This window comes from Heptranchias perlo, chromosome 38 (genome assembly GCF_035084215.1).
Source record: "Heptranchias perlo isolate sHepPer1 chromosome 38, sHepPer1.hap1, whole genome shotgun sequence".
Lineage (NCBI taxonomy): Eukaryota > Metazoa > Chordata > Chondrichthyes > Hexanchiformes > Hexanchidae > Heptranchias > Heptranchias perlo.
The window spans coordinates 7,163,101-7,190,354 of NC_090362.1; the positions used below are offsets into that span (position 1 = coordinate 7,163,101).

At 42.7% G+C, this 27,254-nt stretch overlaps 2 protein-coding genes across 2 annotated transcripts in view; both read right to left on the reverse strand.

Moving 5' to 3' along the window:
- Positions 1–9,142, reverse strand: part of LOC137304692 (zinc finger protein 609-like) — a 188,750-nt gene extending 179,608 nt beyond the window's left edge. The window contains exon 1 of the mRNA XM_067973353.1: positions 8,339–9,142. The gene's annotated coding sequence lies outside the window, so the exon portion shown is untranslated. The remainder of the gene's footprint in view (positions 1–8,338) is intronic.
- Positions 9,143–12,039: 2,897 nt separating this feature from the next.
- Positions 12,040–27,254, reverse strand: part of trip4 (thyroid hormone receptor interactor 4) — an 82,505-nt gene continuing 67,290 nt past the window's right edge. The window contains exon 13 of the mRNA XM_067973357.1: positions 12,040–12,475. Within this exon, the coding sequence (XP_067829458.1) occupies positions 12,408–12,475 (68 nt within the window). The 3' untranslated portion in view covers positions 12,040–12,407. The remainder of the gene's footprint in view (positions 12,476–27,254) is intronic.

Genomic DNA, 27,254 nt, shown 5'->3' on the forward strand with positions numbered 1-27,254 from the left:
ATAGCACGATTGGGAGCTGGTATTACACACACAGCTGAGAGAAGAACCTGGGGCAGGGGAATGTCTCAGAGAAACTGAGGAGGGCGTTGGGGTTGGAGCTGGAGGCTTAGAGCAAGAGGCAGTGGAGAGTAGGATTGGTGCAGGGCAGGGAGCGGGTGGCTAGAACAGATTGGGCAGCCTAGGCCACTGTGAGCCATGGATCTCAATGATGGCAGGTAGGTTTGAGTGAGAGGTAATGAGTGCTGTGACTCCCGCCCATAATCAACTAGTAAGCACTGATCCCTCCACACATATATCGAGTGGTAAGATGAAGGTGCAAGAAGAGCCTTGGAGAGGGAGCGTTCATCCTGGGAGCTATTTTACAAGAATAAAAGAATGCAATAAATAAAAGGGTGAAACATGGAGTACAATTTGAATTAAACCCTTATGATGAAGATATGATTGAGTCATGTCCAATAAAAAAAAATCTCATTAAAGCAGCATCCTGAAGGAAAACTGAAATCCCTTGGGAATGTCGTGGACTATGATAAAGGCCAGAAGCTGTCAGCGAGCGGCTGTTATTTTTTTGGAACTGACAAGATAATGATCCTCTCTGCCACACAGATAGACAGGTTGCTAGGCAACGCTCCAGCAAATCACTTAAACACCACATTTAATAAAATAAATATTATTGAAAAGGTTACTGTACTTCTGCTAGTCTGGTAAGACTAAAATAGCAATTTGAAGAGTAGAGAACTCCCTTCAGACGCTTGCACTAATGACACAGGATGGTGCCCAAGCACAAATTATGGTGGTTGAATAAATAAATATTTAGCACAATAATCACTTAAAATAGAAGGTTATTGCCAACTCACAAAAACATCCACTGCTACATCTACCTTCACTGAGAATTAGCCTTGAATAGAGGGGAGAATTCTTCCAGATGATTTTTGATTGCAGTTTTCTAATACAATTAACTTTTTACATGTAAACTGATATTTTAGATTATATTAAAATCTGGATGTTCAGTTTGGAATACTGTGTGGGTGTCAGGGGTGGAAAGATTAGAAAAGCTCAGGAGGACCATGATAGTGACCTCTCCCCTCCCCTTCTGTTCCAAAGGCCCTGGATAATGTTTAAATACAGTGTTGCAGCAATAGTTCCCACTCAAGTAGCCAGTCCGCATGTGTGAGCGCAGATAGGGAGTATTGGTAGGCTATTCAACAGTAGGGTGCATCACAGCTGTGCAGGATCCCATCCACAAGCATCAGAAGGCACTGGAGAGTGGGAACTCTGGATGATTTCCCCCCTCATTTGCCCAGGGGCACAGAGATGAACTTTCATGCTAGTGTGCCATCCCAATATAACAGGGATTGATCCTGGCCTGCGTGTCTCAGTTTCACACCACGCCCTGCAGGAGAGTACAGGACCAAAGATTTTTGGAGTAAACAGGTAAAATACTGCAAAGTTGTACAATACCAAATCTTTGATAGTTCAGAGGGACAGCAAAGAACTCAATCCCCCCACGCCAGCTACTGTTTCAGGCTGAACCAGATTGTTTGTAACCTCAGTCTCCTATTAAGAGCTTCCAATCCCATATCCTCTCACTCACAATGACTGCCTACTTGCACTTCTGTAACATCGCCCATCTCCACCTGCCATTGAAATGCTCATTAATGCTTTTGGCACCTCCAGACCCCGTTACTCCAATGCTCTCCTGGCCGGCCTCCCAACCTCCACCTTCCATGAACTTTAACTGATCCAAACGTTTGCTGTCCCTACCCAATCTCCCAGCAAGTCGTACTTGCCCATCAGTTCTATTCTCGCTAACCTGCACTGGCTCCCAGCCCCATCACACAGCAAATTTAAAATTCTGATCCTTGTGTTTGAATCCTTCCATGACCTCGCCCCCTCTCATCTCTGTAACCTTTCCCCCCTGAACTCTCCATTCCACTGAATCCAGCCTTATGTACATTCTCTTTCCCTTCATTCTATCAGTGATGGACATGCCTTCAGCCACCTGGGCCCCATTCTCTGGCACCGCCTCCCTAAATCCCTCCACCTCCATCTCCTCCTTTAAGATGCGCCATAAAACCCACCTCTAAACAAGATTTTGGTCACTCCACCTAAGGGCATGACATCTGTTTTCCTCACTTCTCAGTGAAGCATTTATATAGTACCTTTAGGCAGACATCCCATTGCACTTCAGAAATAAACTGATCAGATGTGAAGTCACTGTCATGTCAGCAAACTTGGCAAGAAATTTGTAGTCATGATGTGGAGATGCCGGTGATGGACTGAGGAAGTCTCCGAAAGCTTGTGAATTTAAAATAAAATTGCTGGACTATAACTTGGTGTTGTAAAATTGTTTACAAGAAATTTGTACACAGCAAGGTTCGACAAACAGTAATGAGATGAATGATCAGTTAATCTGTTTTGGTGGTGTTGGTTGAGGGATGAGTGACGGTCAAGACACATACTTTTCTTCAAAAAAGTGCCAATGGATCTTTTACATCCACCTCAGCAGGCAGAAGGGGACTCTGTTTAACATTTCATCTGAAAGATCGCACCTCCAATGTTGCAGCAATCAGTCACTGCTGCAATGAAGTGTGAGCCTAGATTACATGCTCATATCCTGGAGTGGGCTTTCAGATTATGTGCTCAGTTGAGCTTGAATCAACAATCCTCTGACAGAAGCAAAACTGTGACCAACTGAGCCAAGCTGATAGTTCAATCTGGACGAACATTGCAACATTGTCTGCGTTACCAATATGACATAAGGGCCAATGCTAAGACATTAATTCCTGCCACAATCTTTGATCACAGTTGGCTCCTCGTTCCCCTCCCCTGCCACCTTGAAGAGACGTACTGAGACTTACAACCCAAGTGCCAGCAGCTCTCTGTTATCTCACCTGTGCCTATTCTTCATATGCCACTTTACACTAGGGTATCAGCAGCCTAATCAACATGAGGGCGAGAGAGCAAAGCCCAGTCACAACCTCATCTGACACCACTCTTGCATACTTCACCACCGGAAGGCAAACAGGGCCGAGAACCGTCGCTGCGTTCTCTCATTCCTAGCCCAGGGACGTTGAGAGGAATTATAGTGCCGTGTCACTTCCCTGCCTGAAGCCAAGCATTAAACCCGGGACTTTGCTGGTCCATATGGCCCAGTAACAAACCACTGTGCACTCACCCACTGAGACATCAGAGGAGTGGAGGAGATGCGTTTCTGTGGAGGAGAAATGGTCCTGTCCCGTCTGCCTCCACTTGGGTTGCCAACTCTGGTTGGAGATATTCCACGAGGTTTCATGACATGACCTCCCGCCTCCAAACATTCCGTCCCCACACTCCCACCATTGGTTGCCCCAAAAGCCCATCCTCGCCGTGCACCACCTTCTCATGGCAATCGGAAAGCGAACACACTGTTACCCAATTGGATGATTCTAGACAGTTGGTCAAACAGCCTTTTTCCCCATCTCTAAGATTTTTATAACTAATAAACAAAGGTCTTCACAGAAAATGAAAAAATATAAGTTTTTTTTAAAACGCCCTTGTGATTTTTCTCCTGGGTTTGCTCGCGGCAGTGTCCTGGAGACTCCAGGATAATCCGGGAAGGTTGGCAATTCTACCCCACTTGCTTAACAGGAGCCCTGTAAACTGGGGTCAGCCTTTCTGCTGCTGAATTAGGCAGTCCCACCTCATCAATGATGAAACCCATCACTTATGTACTTAGGATATTAGAACGATACAGCCTTGAACCCGTGACTACAGGGGTGCTAAACGAGCCTCTTAATCATCCGATTAGACAAATGAGGACATGATTTCTGCCCACAGGCTTATAAATTACAGATATCACTCCAGAGGTCTCAAGTAGAGGAGAGGAGACACAAGACCTTGCAGAGCTAAAAGAGGTTGCAATAGACAAGGTATATTATGCAGAGGTTACTGAGACACTTCTTAAACTCTTTCAGTGTTAAAAAAAAACCTCACAATGACAACACTAATTCTACTGCATAAATACAATTGTATTTACCTCCAGGCTGTTTGTGCCCTTTTCAACTACAATTGCATCCAATTTAAACAGTGACAACCTAAGGTCATAGGGCACCTGAAAACACACCAGGGCAGAATCAAGCTCAGCATCTTGTATTATAATCATTTCTAATATCCAATTATATTCAATCAATCTAAAATGGACATCCTAATTATATGATCTCAGAATACGAAATATCACTCTGGGACTGCTTTCTGAAGGAACAAGCAGAGATGTATATTTTACCATCCATGACTAAGTATTAAAGGGGTTCTTGAAACATGACAAAACTCAATAGTTTTTTTTCTGAGTTGATTAGCAGCATTGTAGTGCATCATTGAAAATTGGTTAGCATCAGACAGATTTTGATTTGCAGTTATTTTCTGCATGGAAAGAGAGCTAAATGAACAGCACGGATAGGGATTTAAGGAGAGTAGAATGGAGCATCTAACATTGTACTGCTGCATAATCCCTAGTAAATGCATTGTTTATAATTTCAAAACTATGCATTTTGCTATGTGCGTTAGTATACTCAAGCAATATATTATTTTAAATTATAATTATTTTGGTAATTGCGATGGTTTTGAAAACAGGATATCAATCATTTTTTCATGATGTAATTGTTACGATTGGCTTCCTCCCAACATTTCTGTTCGGTGCTCACTGCAAAAAGGCAGCTTCCAAGTCTCCTCTGAATTGAGACCTGTGCCTCACACACACTGTGAATGAGATAATATGCCCAGGATTAATAATTACCCTTTTTATTACGTTATCTGCCACTGGAGATCACACGGGATGCCTACCCCATTCTGCTTCCTCCTTTTAGAGCTGGCCATCAGACCAAGGTACACATGCGAACACAAATAGATTTATTTGCAGGATCGGGAAACCACTGCAATTACTGGAATTGCATTAGTTAAATAAAGATAGAATCAATCCTTTGCCAAAATTCTGCTGCCCGTATCCTAACTCGCACCAAGTCCCGTTCACTCATCACCCCTGTGCTCACTGGCCTACTTTCGCTACCAATCCACTAAAACTCAATTTTAAAATTCTTATCTTTGTGTTCAAATCCCTCCACAGCCTCCCCCCCAACCAATCTCTGTAACCTCCTCCAACCCTCCGAGAACTTTGCATTCCTCCAACTCTGGCCTTTTGTGCATCCCCGACTTCCTTTGCCCCATCATTGACGGCCCTAAGCTCTGGAATTCTCTTCCCAAACCTCTCCAGCTCTCTCTCCTCCTTTTAGTTGCTGCTTCAACTGTCCTAATGTTTCCTTCAAATTTAGTCCGATAACGCTCCTGTGCCACACCTTGGGATGTTTTACTACTTTAAAGGCGCTATATAAACGCAAGTTGTTAATCTACAAGAGTTAAAATACCGCATTTCTCACACAGCTTGATACGTGACAGGACTTCTGTATGAAACAACCTTTCCAACCATCGCGTTGCAAAGTTGCATGTGAATGGTGCAAATTTCAAATCCACAGAGTTCAGATCTTCATACAGAACCAAAGCGGAGTAATCAGAGCAGTGAGTTATGCTTTAGGAACCCTTTCACGTTACAGCTCTGACTCCAATGTCACACCTTATGGAGTGAGGAGTTGATAGCTGGTTGTTACTATCTTCCCACAAGGATTGCACTTTAGTAGCTCAACAATCAATGAATTAGTCTACTGGTGGTCTGTTAATCTACATACCGTAGCATTTTAAACAGCCAGTTTTAACCATCATGCAAATTTTGAGTCAATTATTCTCTCAGCAGAGTGTTGACACAAAGAAAATCCATCCAAGACAGATATCTCCCCCATTGCCATGGGCACATTACACAGGAAACTATGTGTATTGGATACTATCACAGAAAATAACTGGCTGAACTCAGATTTAAAATTACATTTACCCCGTCTATCTAAATTCATACAAATTATATATATATTTTATTTTGTTCTTGTGATGAGGGTGGTGCTGGCCAGGTTGCATTAATTGCCTGTCCCTAGTTATGCTGAGAAGGCAGTGTTGGGCCTTCTCTTTGAACCGCTGCAGTCCCTGTAGTAACTATGCTCCCAACACAGTGCATCAACCGTGGCTCAGTGGGTAGCACTCTTGCCTGAGTCAGAAGGTTGCGGGTTCAAGTCCCACTCCAGAAACTTGAGCACAAAATCTAGACTGACACTGCTATGTAGTACTGAGGGAGCACTGTGCTGTCTTTTGGATGAGACGTTAAACCGAGGACCCATCTGCCCTCTCAAGTGGATATTAAAGATCCCATGGCACTACTGGGAAGAAGAGCAGTGGAGTGCTCCTCGGTGCCCTGGCCAATATTTATCCCTCAACCAAATCATTAAAAAAGGATTATCTGGTCATTACCATATTGTTGTTTGTGGGACCTTGCTGCGAACAAACAGGCTGCTGCGTTTCCTACATTAATAACAGTGACTACACTTCAAAAGTACTTAATTGGCTGTAAAACGCTTTGAGACATCCTGAGGCTATGAACAGCACTATATAAATGCAAGTCAGTCTTTCTTAATATATTGATCATTGATCAATTGTAGTAGAATAACTGGGTAATGTGACCAATGGTTATTCTGTAGTGTATACTCAAATGGCAGTATAATTTTGCCCGAGAATCCAAAGCAGGCTGCATAACATTGAGGTCAAATCCGATAGTGTAGCTTAAGTCAGATGGGAAAATAATACTTGAACCAAAATCACTTCTGACTGCGTGGGCACCTGCTGCCATTTTTGGAAAAAAGCTTTCCGTCCAGTGACCTCCACCTATACATTTTTAATATATAAAATTAAGCGTATTTCAGTCCTGGACCGCATCTCACAAGTGCGATAACATAAATAAGTGACTTGAGGTATCACCTCAACTTCTCAATGTGATTAGGGTTGTCAACACTCCTGGATTGTCCCAGAATCTAGAGGAATTAAGTCCAGAATGCTGCTGCGAGCAACCAGAGAGAAAAATCAAACGGGCGTTAAAAAAAAATGTTTTTTCATTTTCTTTGAAGACTTTACTTAGTTATAAAAATATTAGAGATGGGGAAAAAAAGCTAATTGACCAATTATCTAGAATCATCCAATTGGGTAACAGTGTGTTCGCTTTCCGATTGGCGCAGGAAGGCGGTACATCGCGAGGATGGACGGGTCGGGTGACCAATGGCAGAAGTGTGGGGACGGAGTGGTTGGAGGCGGGAGGTCATGTGATGAAACTTCCTGGAATACCTCCAGAGTTGGCAACCCTAAATGTGCCTGATAATACATTCCAACCTACATTATGCATATATAGCATCACTAAATTGTGATATTTTAGATGTAAATGTTTAATTTACTAAGGTTGCACCTGGCGCCACTCCAGATGGTGTGAGCACGTCGACCTGCGATGACTAACAGAGCAACATTGCAAGAGAGTTTGAGATTATCTACCCACCCTCACAGCTGGAATTCAGTAAAGTGAAGCAGAAAATGAAGATACAGAACATTTTAAAAATAAACTAACAGGAACTTAACATTAAAATAATCCTATCAGTTACAAACCCAGGACTTCGACGTTACATCCCCTTAGAAACAAAGCTGAACTAAGCATTTCCCTCCCCAATGCAAAATCACAAAAATAATGAATTATTAATGTCTACGCCACAATGTACAATTAATTCAGTCGAGATTATATCAATTTCTGTAAGCAGATGAACTAGGGTCTCCTTCAGTAGCACTGCTCTCCCCTCACTGCACCGTAACAGAGTTACAGTTTCAGCTGAGATCAGGCATTAAACTAATGAGCGACCTTTTTTATATAAAAAAAAACAGAATTACTTTAACTATTCATCAATCTTCTCAGAATGCGACAGTCAGTTCTGATGCAGCCTATTTTTAAAATATTAAACAGTGATTGAAAACAGCCCTGCTCAGACTCCAGTCCCTGCACAGTGAGGCTCTTAATTATATTAATTAACACGTCAGAATGTTCTATTAATCTTGTTTAATGACTTCGTTTTTATATGGAGATTTTTTTTTTGGAGATTATGAGCTAGTCCTTTACTGCTTATTTTCCAAACACTGGAATCTGTATCCAGTATTTATGTAAAACAGCCTTAATGTATCATGAACAAAATAGACTTAGTTACTCTTTAAGAACCTCTTTCCAACAAGTATGTGTATTATAAGGATATATACAACGACCCTCTGATTTTGTCTGCAGTAGTGTACGCTACTTTGGAATTAAGTAGTAAGATGGTGAGTGGGAGGAGAATGGTGCAGTATTGCATGGTTTGAAATATCAATACACTGTTCAATAGAGTGATAGGATCAAGGTTTGTACCTTCAAACGCTTTCACCCAGAGTCCTCGATCTCAACCATGCAATCATGGGAGTGCCTCAGGTGGATCTCCACAGGGAGCGAGGAAGAATCATTTCAAGTCCATTCTCGCACATCTCTTAATGACTGGTTTGCAGAGTGCTATTTGCAGAAGCCTGGAAATAAATGGCCCCATCTGTCAAAAAATGATTCAAAACACTGTAGAAATACTGAGGAGGGTGGGGGGGAATATAAAATGACAGAACGAGTGCATCTCACCTCCAAAAATGAGGAGCCACTTATCTTCCCGTTATCATTCAAGCTTACCACAAAATGAACTACATTAGTAGAACTGTCTACAGATTTGTCACCACAGAGGATTGTGTCAATGTCAGAGGGTGTTTGAGAGGTGGGAAAATAAGGGTGGAGGGAGAGAAAATACAACAAAATCGTCACCCACGCCTTTTCACATTCTGCTGGTCTTTGTATTAAAAATATATCCTTCAAGGATTTACTCACCGGCGGCTGCATACAGAAGAAAGCAACCAGAATGATTGAGGGGATGGAGGGATTGGATGATGAGGAGCAATTATGTAAATTGGGCATGTTCTCACTGGAAAAGAGGTTGAGAGGTGATATTATTGCTGTATTTAGGATTCTGAAGAGACTAATTAATGTAGACCATGACAAGCTATTTCACCTTGTCCCGAACAGTGGAACCAGAGGACACGGCCTGTGCTTGAATGGGGGTAAATTCAAACCTAATCTGCAGAAACAATATTTCAGTGAGCAAGTGGTCAATCTGTGGAACAGACTCCCTAGGGAGATGCAAGCAGTTGGTACTGATTCATTAAAGTGAAAATTAGATACATTTCTTTCAGAAAATAACATTTTGGGACATGTCTGTGTCTGTTGTAGACTAATTGAGAGAGATTGATTGCTATGATTAATCAACAACTCCATTATCGTTGTATCATGCGACTAGCAGGATGTTAGGAGAACTAGTGGGACTGTGGTCTTTTTTCATCTAGCAATTCCTACGTTCCAACTAAAAAAAGGGCAATAATTATTCATTGGAAGGACAGTCTTCTCTCCATTATTTTGCGTCTTTTCAGTTTTCAGAAGCAGATTGATATTCTGGCGGCTTTACTTGTACAGATGCTCTCAGTACATTTCGTAAACCAGCTGAATTATTTGTGCTCAAGTATTTCCAAAAGAGGCAGGCATCGTTTGGTACATGGAGGATTAGCCAAAGGTCTACCTATCCAACCAGTTGGTAAAACATCTCTCATATATGCTCATTCATCCTTTGAATGATATGCATTTTCCACACAATGGAGGAGTCTGATATAACTCGACAGGTTCGGAGTAAACCACGTGTTGAACATGCACATGAAAGTGTCACCATGATGCTGCAGGTCGGCATGTGGTCTCCTCTCACTCTGTATGAAGCTCCAGGATCTGCACCAGTGTATTTTGACTTTAAGCTAAACTGAAAGCATCCAACTGAATATTAAACACTCTCGCCCAAAACTCTATTGTCAGGATGATTGGAGCAGTGGAATTGTGGAGGATTGTACATCTTTCAAAAATGGAGGCAAACCGTGCCGAGCAGGTAATGAATCTTTTATTATTTCCCATCTTCGGCAACAACAACTTGCATTTATATAGCACCTGTAACGTAGTAAAACATGCCAATTCACTTTGCAGGAGCGTTATCAGACAAAATTTGACACCGAGCCAATTAAGGAGATATTAGGACAGGAGACCAAAAGCTTGGTCTAAGAGGTAGATTTTAAGGAGCATCTTAAAGGAGGAGAGGTGGAGAAGCAATGAAGTTTAGGGAGGGAATTTCAGAGCTTAGGGCCTAGGAAGCGAAAGGCACGGCCGCCAATGGTGGAGTGATTAAAATTGGGGATGCACAAGAGGCCAGAATTGGTGGAATGCAGAGATCTCGGAGGATTGTAGGGCTGGAAGAGGTTAGAGATAAGGAGGAGCGAGGCCATGGAGAGACCGGGAGCGCATGTAGATCAGTGAGCACGGGGTGATAGGTGAACGGAACTTGGTGCAAGTTAAGATATGGGCATCAGAATTTTGGATGAGCTGAAGTTTACGAAGGGTGGAAGATCGGGCAGGAGAACTTTGGAATAGCTGAGTCTAGAAGTAACAAAGACATGGATGAGGGTTTTAACAGATGAGCTGAGACAGAGATGGAGATGGGTGGTGTTAAGGAGGTGGAAGTAGGCAGTCTTGGTGACGGAGCGGATATGGGGTCGGAAGCTCATCTTAAGAGTCAAATAGGGCGCCAAGGTTGTGAACAGTGGCCAGGGAGAGGAACGGAGTCAGTGGCCGAGGAACGGAGTTTGTGGCAGGGACCGAAGACGGTGGTTTTGGTCTTCCCAATATTTAGTTGGGAGGAAATTTCTGCTCATCCAGTACTGGATGTCAGACAAGCAGCCTAACAACTCAGAGGCAGTGGAGGGGGCGGGAGAGGTGGTGGTGGTGGCGAGGTAGAGTTGGGTGCCAGTGTACACGTGGAACCGGACGTTATGTTTTCGGATGATGTTGCCGAGGGGCACACTGCAAGAGCATATTAAGGTGGTATTAATTTTGATGGTGGGGGGGCCTGCATAGGAGCCTAAACACCAACTTTCAGAACCAACCTGCCTAAGGCATCGTTGTGTACTGCATTTAGATCGAGACAGTAATGTTACAGAAAATGAGAGAATTGCTCCCTGTAGCAGCCTTGCATGTGCCATCAACTGGAAACAAACAGCAGCAATCTTGGATGCATTCAACCGTATATTTGGCAATTCGCTACTGAGTTGCTGATAACTTTGGGTTTTAGCACCATAGAAAACAATTAACTGTTGAGGCGGTCTATAATTGCTCTGAACAAGAGAGGTAATAACTTAGGGCTCTGTGAACATCCGCACAGGGTAAACAACATTCGGGTTCTGAATTATGTGGTGGCAGATAAAACAATGGAACAATTTTTCTCTCATTAGGATCCATGATTTTTCTTGTAAAGTCATATCCCTTAATGCTAGAAACCAATCCAAAGGCAGAAAAATCTTCTGCTGGGTTATCCAGAACAATAGCCCTCGAATATCACCTGCTTGGGTTGCAGCTCTGGGTACAGTAGCGTAGTGGTTATGTTACTAAATTAATAATCCAGAGAACGAGAGTTCAAATCCCACCATGACAGTTTGAGAATTTTAATTCAGTTTTAAAAATGTCTGGAAATAAAATGCTGGTAACAGTAAAAGTGACCGTGAAGCTGTTGGATTGTTGTAAAAACTCACCTGGTTCACTAAGGTCCTTTAGGGAAGGAAACCTACTCTACTTACCTGGTGTGGACTATATGGGCTGTTAAGTGTCAACCACGTAGGTGTGGGACTCTTAACAGCCCTCTGAATCCACTCAGTTATATCAAACCACATCAGCGATTCAAGAAGGCGGCCCACTACCACCTTCTCAGGACAACTCGGGATGGGCAATAAATGCTGGCTTTGATAGCGACGCCCACATCCTGAGAATTAATTTTTTTAAAAGCTAGGATGATGAATCCCAGCCTACAAAACTACTGCTACACTAACCAGCATGTGATTTTCCCTGGACCTCATCAACCCCAAGTTTGTGAAGGACTCAAAATGAAGGAAAATTAACATTTCAAGTTCATGTGTTGCAGGAAACCAGGGTCATGGAAAAATAGGTTTCAGACATTGTGTCAACTCCTTTAATCAATGAAACAAGTAAAGCTGAACAGTATTTGGCAATAACAGGGCTTTTTTAAAAAATTGCAGAAATCTCAAGGATTCTCGTCCCTGCTGTAGGAGAGTAATCTTGTAGCAGGATTATTGGAATGCAGTGTTTTTTTGCAATGTTTTCTTTTAAATTACCAGGTTTTTGAATTGCACGTTGATTGGATTATTAAATATTGAGGCTCTAGGATTTCTAGGTCATCAGGATGTTGGATTATTGGGTCACTGGTTAATGCACTGGAGGGTTGTTGGATTGTGGATTAATATTTTATTGGGTAAGTGGCTGTAGACTTTAGGAGAGACGGTTAAACTGCTTGTTTTCTTTTCCACTATGTAATCTGTTTTTGTCGTATTAACCCCTTCTTCATTCCTTGATGAATCTTGGAGTCCAGTTTCCCTGTTATAAACACAAAACAAATACATTTACTGTCAGATGAAGCAAGAAATACAATATGTTTGGCATGTACCAGAGAAATTTCACTTTATTCCACAAACAAGAAAGACTGCTGATAGTTTTTCAACAAACCTTTAACTGGTTACATTTTTCTGATATTTAATGTAGATTACAGGTAGGTATTGAAGAGGACAATTATGTGCCATGGCTCATTTATGATGACATGAACATGCTTCAAACAAGCCTCCACTCACAGCTTGTCTGTTTCTACACATCTTAGTAATGTTAAGACCAGGAACACTCTACTTCTACAAAAGGTGCTGGAAGGTGTGGTTATTGCAGTCAAGAACAAGACAAACCTTCTCCTCCAAAGGACACAAGGCTATGATGGAGAATAGAAAGAAGGAGCAGACAAAATCCATTCCACGTGGCTTCAAACAAGCAGATCTGTTAAACCCATATCAAAATGGTTGTAAAGTGATGATATTCACTATTCGATCAGCTACCTTCAAAACATTTTAAAGTTATTTAGGATTGCTATTCTTAATGGAGTACAAATAATTCTAGTCTTATTTGTGAGTGCAAATAAACCAACTGCATTAATGACTATAGTTAAACAAATGGTTCTTGCCTTGTGCATAATTGGTTCTGCAGCATCAAAATCCCCCTTTACATTCATTACTGTTAATTGCAAACCACAAAGAATATCTATTATGTGTGAATGCACCAAGCAACTGAAAACAGAAGGCGACTCAGTGAGAGCAATAACTATTTCTTTGATTAATCAACTATAATAGTCTTTAGGTACAGTGAGATCAGTTACTAGACCAGCCCATTCTATAACACCGAACATGAGAGCACATCAAACCACTCTGGCTAATCAGAAAATGTCCTCCAAATCACAATTACTTGGTGAAAATTTGTTTTTGAGAAAGGAAAGCAGAAGAAAAAAAAACCTATTATTACTTGGTGATGATTGCAATGGTACTTCAGCAGCAAAAGAGAATTCTTTTCTTTAGAAAAAACTGAAAGATTCTTTGGTTCCATACAAGGCTACTGTCGAATAATCTGCATTTTGACAATCCATTGGAATAGAATCCTTGCTTCAAGTGGTGAACCACCACTGTTTCCCCCACCCCCGTCTTGTGAAAAGCAAAGAACGGGGATGATGTTTAATAACTTAGAACATGATGAAACCCAGACATCATCTTAACAGGAACCTTGGAAGTAATTGAGGTACTCTGTAGCACCCATAGGGCAAATCTTGTTCATTTGTAGTTGCAAAGGCTTTGGTTTAGAAAGTTTGTTAAGAGACTATTACATTAACTAGAGGAGCTGATGATCCGCCATCAGTCTTGTTACCTTAAGAGCAAAGCCTGGGACTGGCTGGGTGTCACAATTTTCCCAATTTGCTCTTTCCTAGAAAACAAATGGTCAGCTTCCACAACATCGAGCTCCGGAGACCATGGCCATGAAGTCAACAGATTACTCATGCCCTTTGCCCCCTGCTTTCAGGTGTTAGCTTTGGCTCAGTGGGTAGCATTCTTGACTCTGAGTCAGAAGGTTGTGGGCTCAAATCCCACTCGAGAGATTTGATCTACATAATCCAGGCCGACATTTCGGTGCAGCACTGAGGAAGTACTGCACTGTCGGAGGTGCTGTCTTTTGGATGAGACATTAAACCAAGGCACCGACTGCCCTCTCAGGTGGACCTAAAATTCCATGGCACTATTTGAAGAGGAGCAGGGGAGTTCTCCCCAGTTCCCTGGCCAATATTTATCTCACAACCAACATCAATAAACAGCAAATTATCTGGTCATTATCACATTGCTGTTTGTGGGATCTTGCTGTGTGCAAATTGGCCGCCGCGTTTCCTACATTACAACAGTGAATACAGTTCAACAGTACTTTATTAGCTGTGAAGTGCTTTGGGACGTCCTGTGTTCAGGAAAGGCACTATATAAATGCAAGTCTTTCTTTTTCTTTATTACCTGGAGATCATCAAGAAAGATGGAGGTGTGGAAAAATTCCTATGTCAGGAGAAGTGCATCACAGTATCGGAGTCCTATTCTCTTCCAAGACACATGATTCACGACTCTCAAGGCAATTAGAATTAAACTGCAGCCACCCCAAAGTCATGATATGACCACTCCCACTTTGACGGGTCTCCTGATGGGGTAGATTTGTACACTCATTAAGAATGGTATTCCATACTTAATCGTTTCTGTGACCATGCCTACATCCATGGCAGAATTCTTGAGCATATTTTCCCCCCTGCTTGTTAACATATAGGATGATTCTTGGCTCAAGGGACTTATCTCCTACGCTGCCTTGAGTTCCAACATGTTTACATTCCAGGCACTTAATAGATCCTCGTCTTGTCTTGACTGTTGGAGCAATAGCAACATGGCTCCCCATTCAGAGGGAGTGGGGGTGGGTGCTGGGGTATAAATACATGTGGTTGACAGTGAGGAGGAAAGCTGTAGACTGCAGGAAGATATCCAGGGACTGGTCAGGTGGGCAGAAAAGTGACAAATGGAATTCAATCCAGAGAAGTGTGAGGTAATGCATTTGGGGAGGGCAAACAAGTCAAAGGAGTACACAATAAATGGGAGGATACTGAAAGGTGTAGAAGGAACTGAGGGACCTTGGAGTGCATTTCCACAGATCCCTGAAGGCAGCAGGACAGGTAGTTAAGGTGGTTAAGGCAGCATACTTGCCTTTATTAGCCGAGGCATAGAATATAAGAGCAGAGAGGTTATGCTGAAACTGTATAAAATACTGGTTAGGCCACAGCTTGAGTACTGTGTACAGTTCTGGTCACATTACAGGAAGGATGTAGTTGCACTAGAGAGGGTACAGAGAAGATTTATGAGGCTGTTGCCAGGACTGGAGAATTTTAGCTATGGAGGAAAGATTGGATAGGCTGGAGTTGTTCTCTTTGGAAGAGGAGGCTGAGGGGAGATTTAATTGAGGTATATAACATTATGAGGGGCCTAGATAGAGTGGATAGGAAGGATCTATTTCCCTTAGCAGAGAGGTCAATAACTGAGGGCATAGATTTGAAGTGATTGGTAGAAAGATTAGAGGGGAGCTGAGTAAAAGTTTTTTCACCCAGAGGGTGGTGGGGGTCTGGAACTCACTGCCTGAAAGGTTGGTAGAGGCAGAAACCCTCAACTCATTTAAGTAGTACCTGGATGTGCACCTGAAGTGCTGTGACCTACAAGGCTACGGACCAAATTCGGGGAGGTGGGATTAGGCTGGGTAGCTCATTTTCGTCCGGCACGGACACGATGGGCTGAATGGCCTCCTTCTGTGCTGTAAATTTTCTATGATTCTACATGCGTACGTCAACCTGGTATACTGTGTAGCAGCCAGAAGTAAAGCTACAGATGCTTCATCAGTTTGGAAATAAGTGGCTGCGGAAAGGGAAGGGAATTAACACCATATCGAAACAAAGCACTCTCCGAGCTAATGAAAACTGAGATCATGTACCTATCCATTAAAACATTGCCTCTTGCAGGCTAGCCAATTTGCCCAGTGAACGACTCAGTACCGTAAAACAAAATCAATTCTGAACACTTCCAGCTACAATTATTGAACCACAAAACATATTATTTGCATTACTGCATGAACAGATTGTGTAATCTATATATTTTTGCACCCATCTACATCATCCATACACATGGACAAACAATTCTATTTTGGTGTACACAGTGGAGTTCCCAGTGATTAATAGTTTTTGAAAGGGGCTTGAAGGCTACACAACACACAAGCAGCAGGACCATATTTTGTCTCCTTTGAGAGGTGGAATCTAATTACACATTCAAGATCAAAGAACAAAACTACATTTCCAGCCTGAGCCGATTTTGTAAAGGTATCTCATTTCCGTATCAATTAGTGGGATATTACATAATAGTTAGTGACACAAATTGAGAACACGGTGAATTGGCAGGACTCCAAGGAGAGTGCAAGAAAAATGCATTCATTCTTTTCTGACAAAGAACATCTCACCAGAAAGAGGAATCGACTGCAGAGTCTTCAGTAAATTTTCCTCCCCCCTCAACCCTGCCTTTCAGCCATGTGACGATTAATGATGCTCAGAGCATAGCCTTGTTGAACTGTGGTTATGGCATTTCTCTTATTCCATCGCCAACAGGGAAGAGGTTAACAGCTCCAAGAATCATTGCATCAGCTCTGGCATCTCCAGCAACCAAGATCTTGGGTGAATGTACAAGTGAAGTAGACCGTGCACAGTCAGTTCCTGTTAAATCAATAACTTGTTTACCACAAAATGAGTCACTAATCACAAGCTGTCACTTTATAAGGCCTAAAAGGGAAAGAAAAAAAATCTTGATCTATTATTGAATATAATTGAAAGATCCCCTATGGCATTTTGGTAAGCAGGGGGAGGGGAGGGGTAGAGCATTTTTAGCAGCAGCTTTAGAGAACATGATGCATAAGGTAATTCTGTACCTGATCTACCTCCATTCCTTTGATTTTACTGTGCTACATTACTTCAGCTGTCAGCTGTGGCTCAGCGGTAGCACATGCTAACCACACACCTTCTCAATCACTATCTACATATACCTTATCTTCTTGAATAGAAGCAAGATCTTGGATTACAGCTAGTAAAATATTTCATATGTAAAAAGACTTGCATTTATATAGCACCTTTCACGACGCCAAGAACTACCAAAGCGCTTTACAGCCAATGAAGTACTTTTGAAGTGTAGTCACTGTTGTAATGTAGGCAACGTGGCACCCAATCTGCTGTTTGTGGGAGCTAGCTGCGCGCAATGTGATAATGACCAGATAATCTGTACTAGGGGTCGACTGAAGGATAAAGATTGGCCAGGACACCGGGAGAACTTGCCTGCTCCTCTTCAAAATAGTGCCTTGGGATCTTTTACATCCATCTGAGAGGTTTAACATCTCATCCTAAAGACGGCATCGCTGACAGTGCAGCACTCCTTCAGTACTGCAGTGGAGGGTCAGCCTAGATTTTGTTTTTGAAGTCTCTGGAGTGGGACTTGAACCCACAACCTTCTAACTCAGACGAGAATGCTACCTTGAGCCACAGATGACACCTGAAGTAATGTAGCACAGTAAAATCAAAAGAGTGCAGATAGATCAGGTGAGGGATAAAAAGTAGATCTTCAGTTCACATTTATGATCACAGAGTTTGGAAGTAGACAGTCAGTCCTCAGCAAAATGATCAAATCAAATCTACACTGGGGTAAGATAGTTTAAGAACAATTCTCAAGTCTCTGCAATCAGGCACTTCAGCGATTTACAAAGACTTTAGCCCCATGGTGTGGGCTCAAGCTCCTGGCCGCAGTATAGTTGAAACTCATTCAGACCGGCAGACTGGACAAGGAAGGCCAACACCATGCCAGCATTCACCCTCCACCAGAGTTGTGGCCAGCTATAAACGCCCTATGAGACCACCAGAGCAGAACAGCTACAGAATCTCAAGCCCCAAGCCAAACATTCACACTGACATCAGGAAGCCAAAAACTGATGTAGTTGCATCTCAATATTCTGCATGAAAAAATGTTTAACAGCAAAACTTTACACACTATTTCCACTGCCTGTGAAACTCCAATACCTCATTTATAGTCACAAGCTGACAAGTCATCAGATTACGAGATCAAGTATAAACAAAAAATTGTAAAGTATGAAGTGTAACAGAAGCTATTTTATGACTAGCACTAACATATGATAAATTGTGGTACCTCTAAATGAATTGCTGAACACGAATCCAAATAAGGAAAATCTCGTGTGAAGAAAACACACAGAAGAAACTACCACTTGCCAGTCATGCTCTTTCCTTCCACAGACCATAAACAATTTGCCCCATCGCCAAATCTACCCAATTTATTTAACACTCTCAAGGGAGATCCTGAAATAAAGGTAAGCTACTAAGATAAGACAAAACGTGCGACATTTCTGACAGACCAATATAACAAAACTCCAGTGCATGAATTTAACATTACAACCCACAAACACATGATTAAAACCTGAGTGGTTACATTCCCCAGGTCCCTGAAGTACAGGAATCACTTATGTTCTGCAAAGTATTTGGTAAACCACATCCATGCTAATCACTATAAACTTCAAAACAATTAATAATCAGGTATTTTACCAGCTATTTGTAAATTAATCAACACAAGATCTATTGCTTTTTCTGGGAGCCTCTCTCAGGTATTCACTACTCTGAAAAATGATACCTTGTAATACTGAGCCTCAGATAACCTTAGTGAGGTGTGACAAAGCAGTGACCTCGACAGAGGGCTCAGATGACAGTTATAAACCACTTGAGCTTTGTTTTTTCTTGATGAACTTGTAGCTCAGTCATCACTCCTAAGTGTCCCCTATTCTCTATGCATTTGTCTTCAGATACAGGAAACCTATCAACCACTACCACCAAAAAACTAACTCGTTTTGCTAGTTGTGGGACCTTATTGTAGCAGCCAATTGCTCACATTTGCTGGCCTAACAGTGACTAATTCAAAAGTAATTCATTGCCTGTGAAATAGACATCCTGAGTGTGAGATGGATGAGGCCTCCATAAATGCAAGTTCTTTTTCTTATTACAATATAAATACAGATAAGATTAATTTGTCCAGTTATCCCAAGGTCCCTGACCACACTGCAGTATCCAAATGGCTCTTATTCTAGTGTTCTCCTCTCCACTGCTCTACCTGGGAGTCTATTCCAGTCTTAATCAATTTTTTGCACCAAGCAAAGACTTCCTGATACCAGTCCTAAATTTTCGTTTTACTTGTTTCAACCTGCATCCCCTTATCCTACTCCCAAGTTTAACTTGAAATATTTACATTTACAATCTTTATACCTCTATAAGATCACCTATCTCCTTTCAAGGCTGAGAAGTCCAAGTATCTCCAGACCTCTAAGACTATGTGGCTCTTCTTCACACTGCCTCCAACACTTGATTATCTCCCCTACGTCTCAATGACCAGAGATGGACACAGTACTCATGGTGCGGTCTGACCAGAGCACTGTACAGTTTGATCAAGACTTTGTTTGACTCGTATTCTATTGTTTTGGCATCGGAGGTCAACATTCTATTGATTTTATTAATTGCTGCTCTGCGTTAGTTGGACATGTTGGCTTGAATTTACTAAGACTCCTAGGTCTTTTTCAATTTCAAAAAAGAAAGACAGACTTGCATTTATACAGTGCCTTTCAAGACCTCAGGAAATTTCGAAGCACTTTACAACCATTGAAGTACTTTTGAAATAGTCATTGTTATAATGTAGGACGTGGATATTTCAACACTATTCATGGAGTGCTTCTGTTGCCCATTTCTTCCCCTGTGCAGTACTTCACGTTCTTCTGCATTAAATTTTATTCCCCATTGTTCTGCCCACTTTGGACTATTTTGTTTAATTCATTCCAGAATTTCTGGGCTGCTCCCTCCAGGTCCACCACCCCTTCTGGTTTGCCACCATCTGCAAACTTGACCACTTTGCACTGAGTTCGAGTCTCGGTCATTAATATAAATTAGAAACAGCAATGGTCTCAATGCTGATTAGCATGTTACAGAGGTGAGTTTCAAAACTCTGCTGCCAGTATCCTAACTTGCACCAAGTCCCATTTGCCCATCACCCCTGTGCTTGTTGACCTACATTGACTCCTGGTCCAGCAACGTAGCCATTTAAAAATTCTCATCCTTGTTTTCAAATCCCTCCATGTCCTTGCCCCCTTCCTTTCTCTGTAACCTCCTTCAGCCCTACAACCCTCCAAGATCTCTGTGCTCCTACAAATCTTGCCTCTTGCGCATCCCCGATTTTAATCGCTCCACCACTGGCGGCTGTGCCTTCAGTTGCCTCTGCCCTGAGCTCTGGAATTCCCCATCCCAAACCTCTCCTCCCTTAAAATGCACCTTTGACTAAGCTTTTGGTCATCTGTCCTAATATCTCCTTACGTGGCTCAGTGTCAAACTTTGTTTGATAACGCTCCTGTGAAGCGCCTTCAGATGTTTTACTACATTAAAGCCTCTATATAAATGCAAGTTGTTGTTATAAGATTCTATGATTCTCCAATGCTGCCCTGGAAGCTGCCTGCTTTATCCTCCACATAGCAAAGTTCAAAGCCTCCTACACAGTGCTATTCCCAGTGGCTCAGGTAAGCCCAATGTGCTTTGCAAGAACGTTTTGCTCATTGGCGCAATTTTAAGAAAAGTTGCGCAGTTACAATTGCTTGAAGTTACTCTGTTCAGCCGAACTATAGCTGTGGTCTGCAACCTTCAGTCAGTTCAGCAATACTGAAGAGTAACCCAGGGAGCAGTGCCGATACACAGCATGGTCACAAAGCCAAGATTTCAAATTCTTAAAATAAAGAGGATCCTGTCCCTGGCATTTCTGCATCGGGCTGACTGTGCCAACCTCGAAAGAAACTGCGCTTTACAGTTTCATTGAAATACATGAGGCAATTGGTGTTAAATGCAACAGCAACAAATTGCAGGATCACTGAATTGATTGAAGATTGCAAAAGATTATAAACAAATTTTTTCACTCTAATGTGGCTCATTTGTTTTATTCTAAAGCTCTTAAGTTCCTACTAATACTGCTGTATAACTGCCTACAAGGAGGTGTGCAATTTTTTTTCTCCTTTTATATTCATAAGCCTGAGACGGGAGTCGGGGGTTAAAACTCCTGTTGAACTCTTCCATGACTCACTAACAAGCTATGCTACCAGACCGGCTAACACTGTTCTGTTTTTACACATGAATTGCATACAAAGTCTACATTGTTTCAGCTGCTTATATGCAAATCTGCACGCATGATCATTTTCAACTCCAAGCACTTCAGTACCACAGGGTTCCATTATTCAACAAGTTCATTTGCTTAAATAAACCCGTTACTGCAAGAGCTAACTATTCGTTTGCAGACAAAAACTAAGGGTTTCCTCTCCTGCTATTTTTGACGATTTAAAATTTGAATTGAACCCAAGAATGAACAGCTGTGTGCATTTGTGAGTAATAGCAATCCAGAAATTAAAACATCCCAATTTTAATCCAATTTTGGGAGTGCTCAAGGCTACTACAGAAACTTCAGTGAACTGGACCCGACCTGTCAGGGATTGGAGAGCAGTTGCGTGTGAGGTATTAATTGTCCTAAGATTGGCTGCGTGAGCGTGTGACTGCGTGAGTGTGAGATGAATATGTTAACTCATAAGGGATCTAGTTCTACACCACAGCATTAAGGAGAAAACAAATGGAAACACGAGGTTTCCAATTTGCACTGAACGCACCCTTATAGTTGAGGGAGGGGGTACATTTTCAAATATACATGGATTTCTTACACTGCAACTACTTCAACGTTCACTAAATTAGGGGAAAACCTTAGAGTTATGATCCTGGGTGCTCCAGTGGATTAGACAGCAGCTTCACCTATGGGATCCAATCCAAGTTCAAAAATCAGCCCAGATTAACTGGTTTGAAAGTGGGCTGGATGGTTCCAAGTAGGCAAGCACTCCAGCACAAATCCTAGCCATCTGGCTCAAGGAAGTGCAGGATGGCCAGGGAGGTGGGAGGGTAAAGCTGAGGAAAGAAAGCTTCTTCATTCTGCTAATAACCACGCTGTACTAGACCTGAGAGTGCCCAAAATGGTGACGTGTTCCATTTCCCAGTGTTAAATCAAAATTCACCAACAAAACAATTAAAAATAAGAAAGTTTTCATCCTATAAATTTCCTCTCAGAAATTTTGGGAAACAAACTTATCTTAAAATCCTGAGGCTTTAAAATTAAATGATGGTCTTGAGGATGAGCACTGTGGTCCTGGACGTGGGACTGTGCCACGAAGGGGGCAGGTGAGGTTCGAGTGCTGCTCTACTTAGTTTTCGATTTGCATTGTCACTTGGGGTGGAGAGGTGGCAGAGAGGGATGATCAGAGGGTGAGAGCCAAACTAGCTGGAGAGCAGCTACAGGAGGAACTGATACTCAAATACCCCCAAAAAACCTTTTTTTTAAAAAACCAACAGGAGTTGCGATGCTATAGAGTCTCACACCTTCAACTGATGGTCAAAGCTGCATTGGACACAAATGGGGGCAACTTTAACCTAACCCACCCGCCTGGAAACTGATGGGATCATGTGCGACGTAGGTTTTACACCCTGCCCGATTCTCCTCTCCATTGAAGTCAATGTAGAGTAACATTGGGCGGGGTGTAAAACTGGCTTTCCACTCGATCCTGTGGGTTTCCCGCCTGGCAAGTTGGGCTAGCGTTACCCCCTGTGATGTCAGCAAACACCTCCAACTTTATTTCTTGCTTTTCTTTTGGTCAGGGTGCAACTTCCCTCCTTGTTTATTTAAGTAGTATTCTTGCCTTCTTTGTTTGACCCACACCACACCTGGAGAGGAGTCCTCCATCTCTCTGAACATGTTGCCATGAAGAGAGCAAGATGAGCCCATGGTTTCCTGTATCTGAAGACAGATCTCCCCCAGCCACCCCATCTTTCCTTTATGAAGAAATGTCTAACTGAGAAGTAATCCTCTCAAATCAACACAGCTGTGATCAGCAAATGGCTCATTGGGTGAAGAAGTAGGGAATGCTTAGAATCAATCCTTACCCCACCAATGCATGGCACTGCACATTCATTTCCAACATGCCACATCACTTCAGCATCCTCCAAATATACAGACTTGATTACGCTATGCATTTTCAGGTGTATCACTAAAGTCAGAAATGTCCAGGTAGAATTATTTTCTTGTGCTTGCAAAACAAAATCGTGACAACACGTGGAATTTTAAAAATAAATGAGATGTGTTGAGTTAGAGGATCCATTTGTGGTCTGTTATAATTCTAGGCAATTAGTCACACATCAATAAATTTGTTCTGTTGTGGAAGACGAAGGAATGACGTCATTCTGTGGACGAAGTTGCATGACTAAATCTTGTGAATGTAAAACTACGGTAATTCCAAGTGCAGTGAAATACCAAAAAAGCCAAGGTTCCTCAGAGAATGTTAGGCTGTATTACAACAGTGCAACTCACCTCCATGTCAACAGAATGCCTAAAGCGAGTCTGGGGGGACATGGGTCACAAGATAACACAGAGGGAGAATGCAGTGAGGTTTGGAAATAAACCCTAAACAACCACCACATGCAGTAAAATGCAGCAGGATCACCTCAAACACTGAACACACTGAATGCAGGGAGAGGCTGTGGCCAGACAAGTATTGCTTCAGCACACATCCGAGCACCAGCTATTCTGTACAGTGGTCTGGGGTGCCACAAAGGTCATGACCAACTTTGCGTGCCTCCCAAACCTAATCTCTTGCCCGTCAAGCTTGCCCTTGGTGAATGGAAGCTCCTGCTACCTGCAGACTACTTTTACTGTTGAGCGACAATACATTTCCTTGCTGTGGAAAATCACAACCTCCACCCATGCCCCCGACAAACCCTGGTCAGGATACCAATTTTGTTGGGCTCTGAAAATTTGGCCACACCTACACGGGAGCCTCGACAAGCGGCACCACAGACTGGTAGGATGCAGATTCATGCCCACAATTCTCCATTCACGGAGAACCAGATCTCAGCCACAGCACTGTGGAGAAACACTAAGCAGAGCCTGGACACATCCCCAATGAAGGGACGGAGTCGGGGAGAGGGCAGGGAAGGTACATTGGTTGGTGCCGCATACTTCCGAGTGGTTAATTTTTTGAACAGCAACAGCTTTTTAGGGGACAGAGTTCCAGATTTCCACTACCCTTTGTGTGAAGAGTGCTTCCTGATATCACCCCTAAACGGCCCAACTCTAATTTTAAGGTTATGTCCCTTAGTTCTGGACTCCCCCACCAGAGGAACTAGTTTCTCTCTATCTACCCTATCAAATCATTTAATCATCTTAAACACCTCAATTACATTACTCTTAGTCTTCTCAATGGAATACAAGCCTAGCCTATGCAACCTGACGGTGAGGAGGAAAGCTGTAGACTGCAGGAAGATATCAATGGACTGGTCAGGTGGGCAGAAAAGTAGCAAATGGAATTCAATCCAGAGAAGTGTGGGGTAATGCAGTTGGGGAGGGCAAACAAGGCAAGGCAAGGGAGTACACAATAAATGGGAGGATACCGAGTGGTGTAGAGGAACAAAGGGACCTTGGAATGCATGTCCACAGATCCCTGAAGGTCGCAGGACAGGTAGATAAGGTGGTTAAGGCGGCTAACGGGATACTTTCCTTTATTAGCCGAGGCACACAATATAAGAGCAGGGAGGTTATGCTAGAACTGTATAAAACATTGGTTAGGCCACAGCTTGAGTACTGTGTACAGTTCTGGTCACCACATTATAAGAAAGATGTGATTGCACTAGAGAGGATACAGAGGAGAGTCACGAGGATGTTGCCAGAGCTGGAGAACTTTAGCTATGAAAAAAGATTGGATAGACTGGGGTTGTTTTCTTTGGAACAAAGGAGGCTGAGGGGAGATTTAATTGAGGTATATAAAATTATGACAGGACTAGATAAGAGTGAATAGGGAGGACCTATTTCCCTTAGCAGAGGAGTCAGTTACCAGGGGGCATAGATTTAAAGTGATTGGTAGAAAGATTAGAGGGGAGCTGAAGAGAATTTTTTTCACCAGAGGGTGGTGGGGGTCTGGAACTCACTGCCTGAAAAGGGTGGTAGAGGCAGAAACCCTCAACTCATAAAAAGAACTTGGATGTACACTTGAAGTGCCGTAACCTACAGGGCAATGGACCAAGTGCTGGAAAGTGGGATTAAGCTGGATAGCTCTTTTTGGCCAGCACAAGCACGATGGGCCAAATGGCCTCCTTCTGTGCTGTAACTTTCTATGATTCTATGATTTTAATTTAACCTAGTATCATTCTGGTGAATCTGCACTGCACCCCCTCCAAGACCAATACATCCTTCCCTGAGGTGCGGTGCCCAGGACCGAATGTAGTGTTCCAGATGCGATCTAGAGCTTCATACGGCTGTGACAGAATTTCCACTGCTTTGTATTCCAGATAACAGGGGAGAAAGTACCTTAAAGTAAAGGGACTTTGATCCTATTTTTTCTTCAAATGCAGCCTTCTCCCTCCAAAATAATAATGGTGTAGAAGGAGGAAGCAAAAATACTGCCTTGCTATGGCAGCATGGGACCTTGGGCACATACAGAAGGGAAGTGTTGCCCTCGGTCTCAAATGCCCAAATATGGCAGTAAGTTATTAGTTCCAATGCCACCTGCTCCTAATCTGCACTGCAGCAATTCCACTCACTTGAGCACATGGGCTAGGGCGGTTGCTCATTATTACAGGCAGCTTTCTTGTTTGGAAAAAGTCAAGCAGACAAAAATACATTTTCAAAGCTAGTTTCTGTGCTACATACTCTCCCAGGCAGCTTACATAAACATCAATTATCACGTCGTAAAAAGGGGCACCTGGCAGTCATTCTCATTGAATGACCGAGCACAGCAGCTGCTCTTAATATTGAACTCACAAAGCAGCTCGCCAGCACCCTCCAATTACATGCTGCCTTGCCTCTCTCTCTGAGATGTGGGGGTTTTCGATTACTGACCCTCTGCGCAGGCTCACCCCCATTACAAGTGAATTCACTGGAAAGGTTTGATGTCAACTGCACAAATGCCGTGTTTTACATTCGCCATGCCAGATCTGATCTCTTACAGCTCACTTCACCGCATTAGCGACGAGGCGGTTTCACATTAGCACACAATTAGTAATTGGACCGTTACCATTACAGTTTTTATACAGCTCCAATGGAAATCATGAAGGAACCTTTCTCCCCAACCCTCAGAAACCGAAACGTCTCTTATAGAATAAAATCCGTACACAGAAACTAGATATATGCAAATATCTGACACTGTGCAAGTAAATCTTCCTCAATATGTGATTTGTTTTGGATTCCATCAGCATTCAAACAACCACTTTGGCTCTGTGCCAGACTAGGTCTAAGCGCCTTTTCGTTGCCATGCCAACCAAGACATACATGATTCCTCTGTATTTACATCGGAGAGAAAAGACTGGCATAATTAAAAGGACAAATGCAAATCTTTCTCATGACATACTTTCCATCGACTGAGCCAGTTATTTCTTCCAAAACGTCTGTCTATTTCTTTTGCTCTCAAAAGCAGCAGCCTTCAGATAATGCAGCAATGTGCTAAGCTGTCCAAATAAAAAAATCATCTCGGTAACACTGCACCTTAATTTAAAAGGGCCTCTGCTAAAAATACATACTGCGCTGCCTTTCCAATCCAGCTGGTGCCCCTGGGCCGTGTCCATCTGTGGCTGAAAGGGTGGAAGCCCGGCCTGCTCTGCACATGCAGCAAACTTGCATATGCAAATCACCAATACAACATAAGCAAATTTCCACCAAGTTTGTCCTTCACAAAATCCTCTTCACACAACCACCAATTCTACAATGGCTGCAATGTCACATAAGCTATTACTGGCTCCCGATATTCTTATCGAGTGCAGAGTAAAACTCGCTGGAATCACGAAGGCCGGATCTTTTCCTGCCACCACCCTCAGCGGATCGGGCAAGTTTACTTTGGCGTGGCGGCCGACTGTGCAAGCCTTGCACGTTGGGAACTAGCAGCACAGCAATTTAAAGGCAGCTAACAATGCAGTAGTAAAGTTCTCGTTGGATCCTGCAGCAAAAGAAAGAACTTGCATTTCGAAAGCACCTTTCACGACCTCAGAACATCCCAAAGCGCTTTACAGCCAATGAAGTACTTTTGAGGTGTAGTCACTGTTGTAATGTAGGAAATGCGGCAGCCAATTTGCACGCAGCAA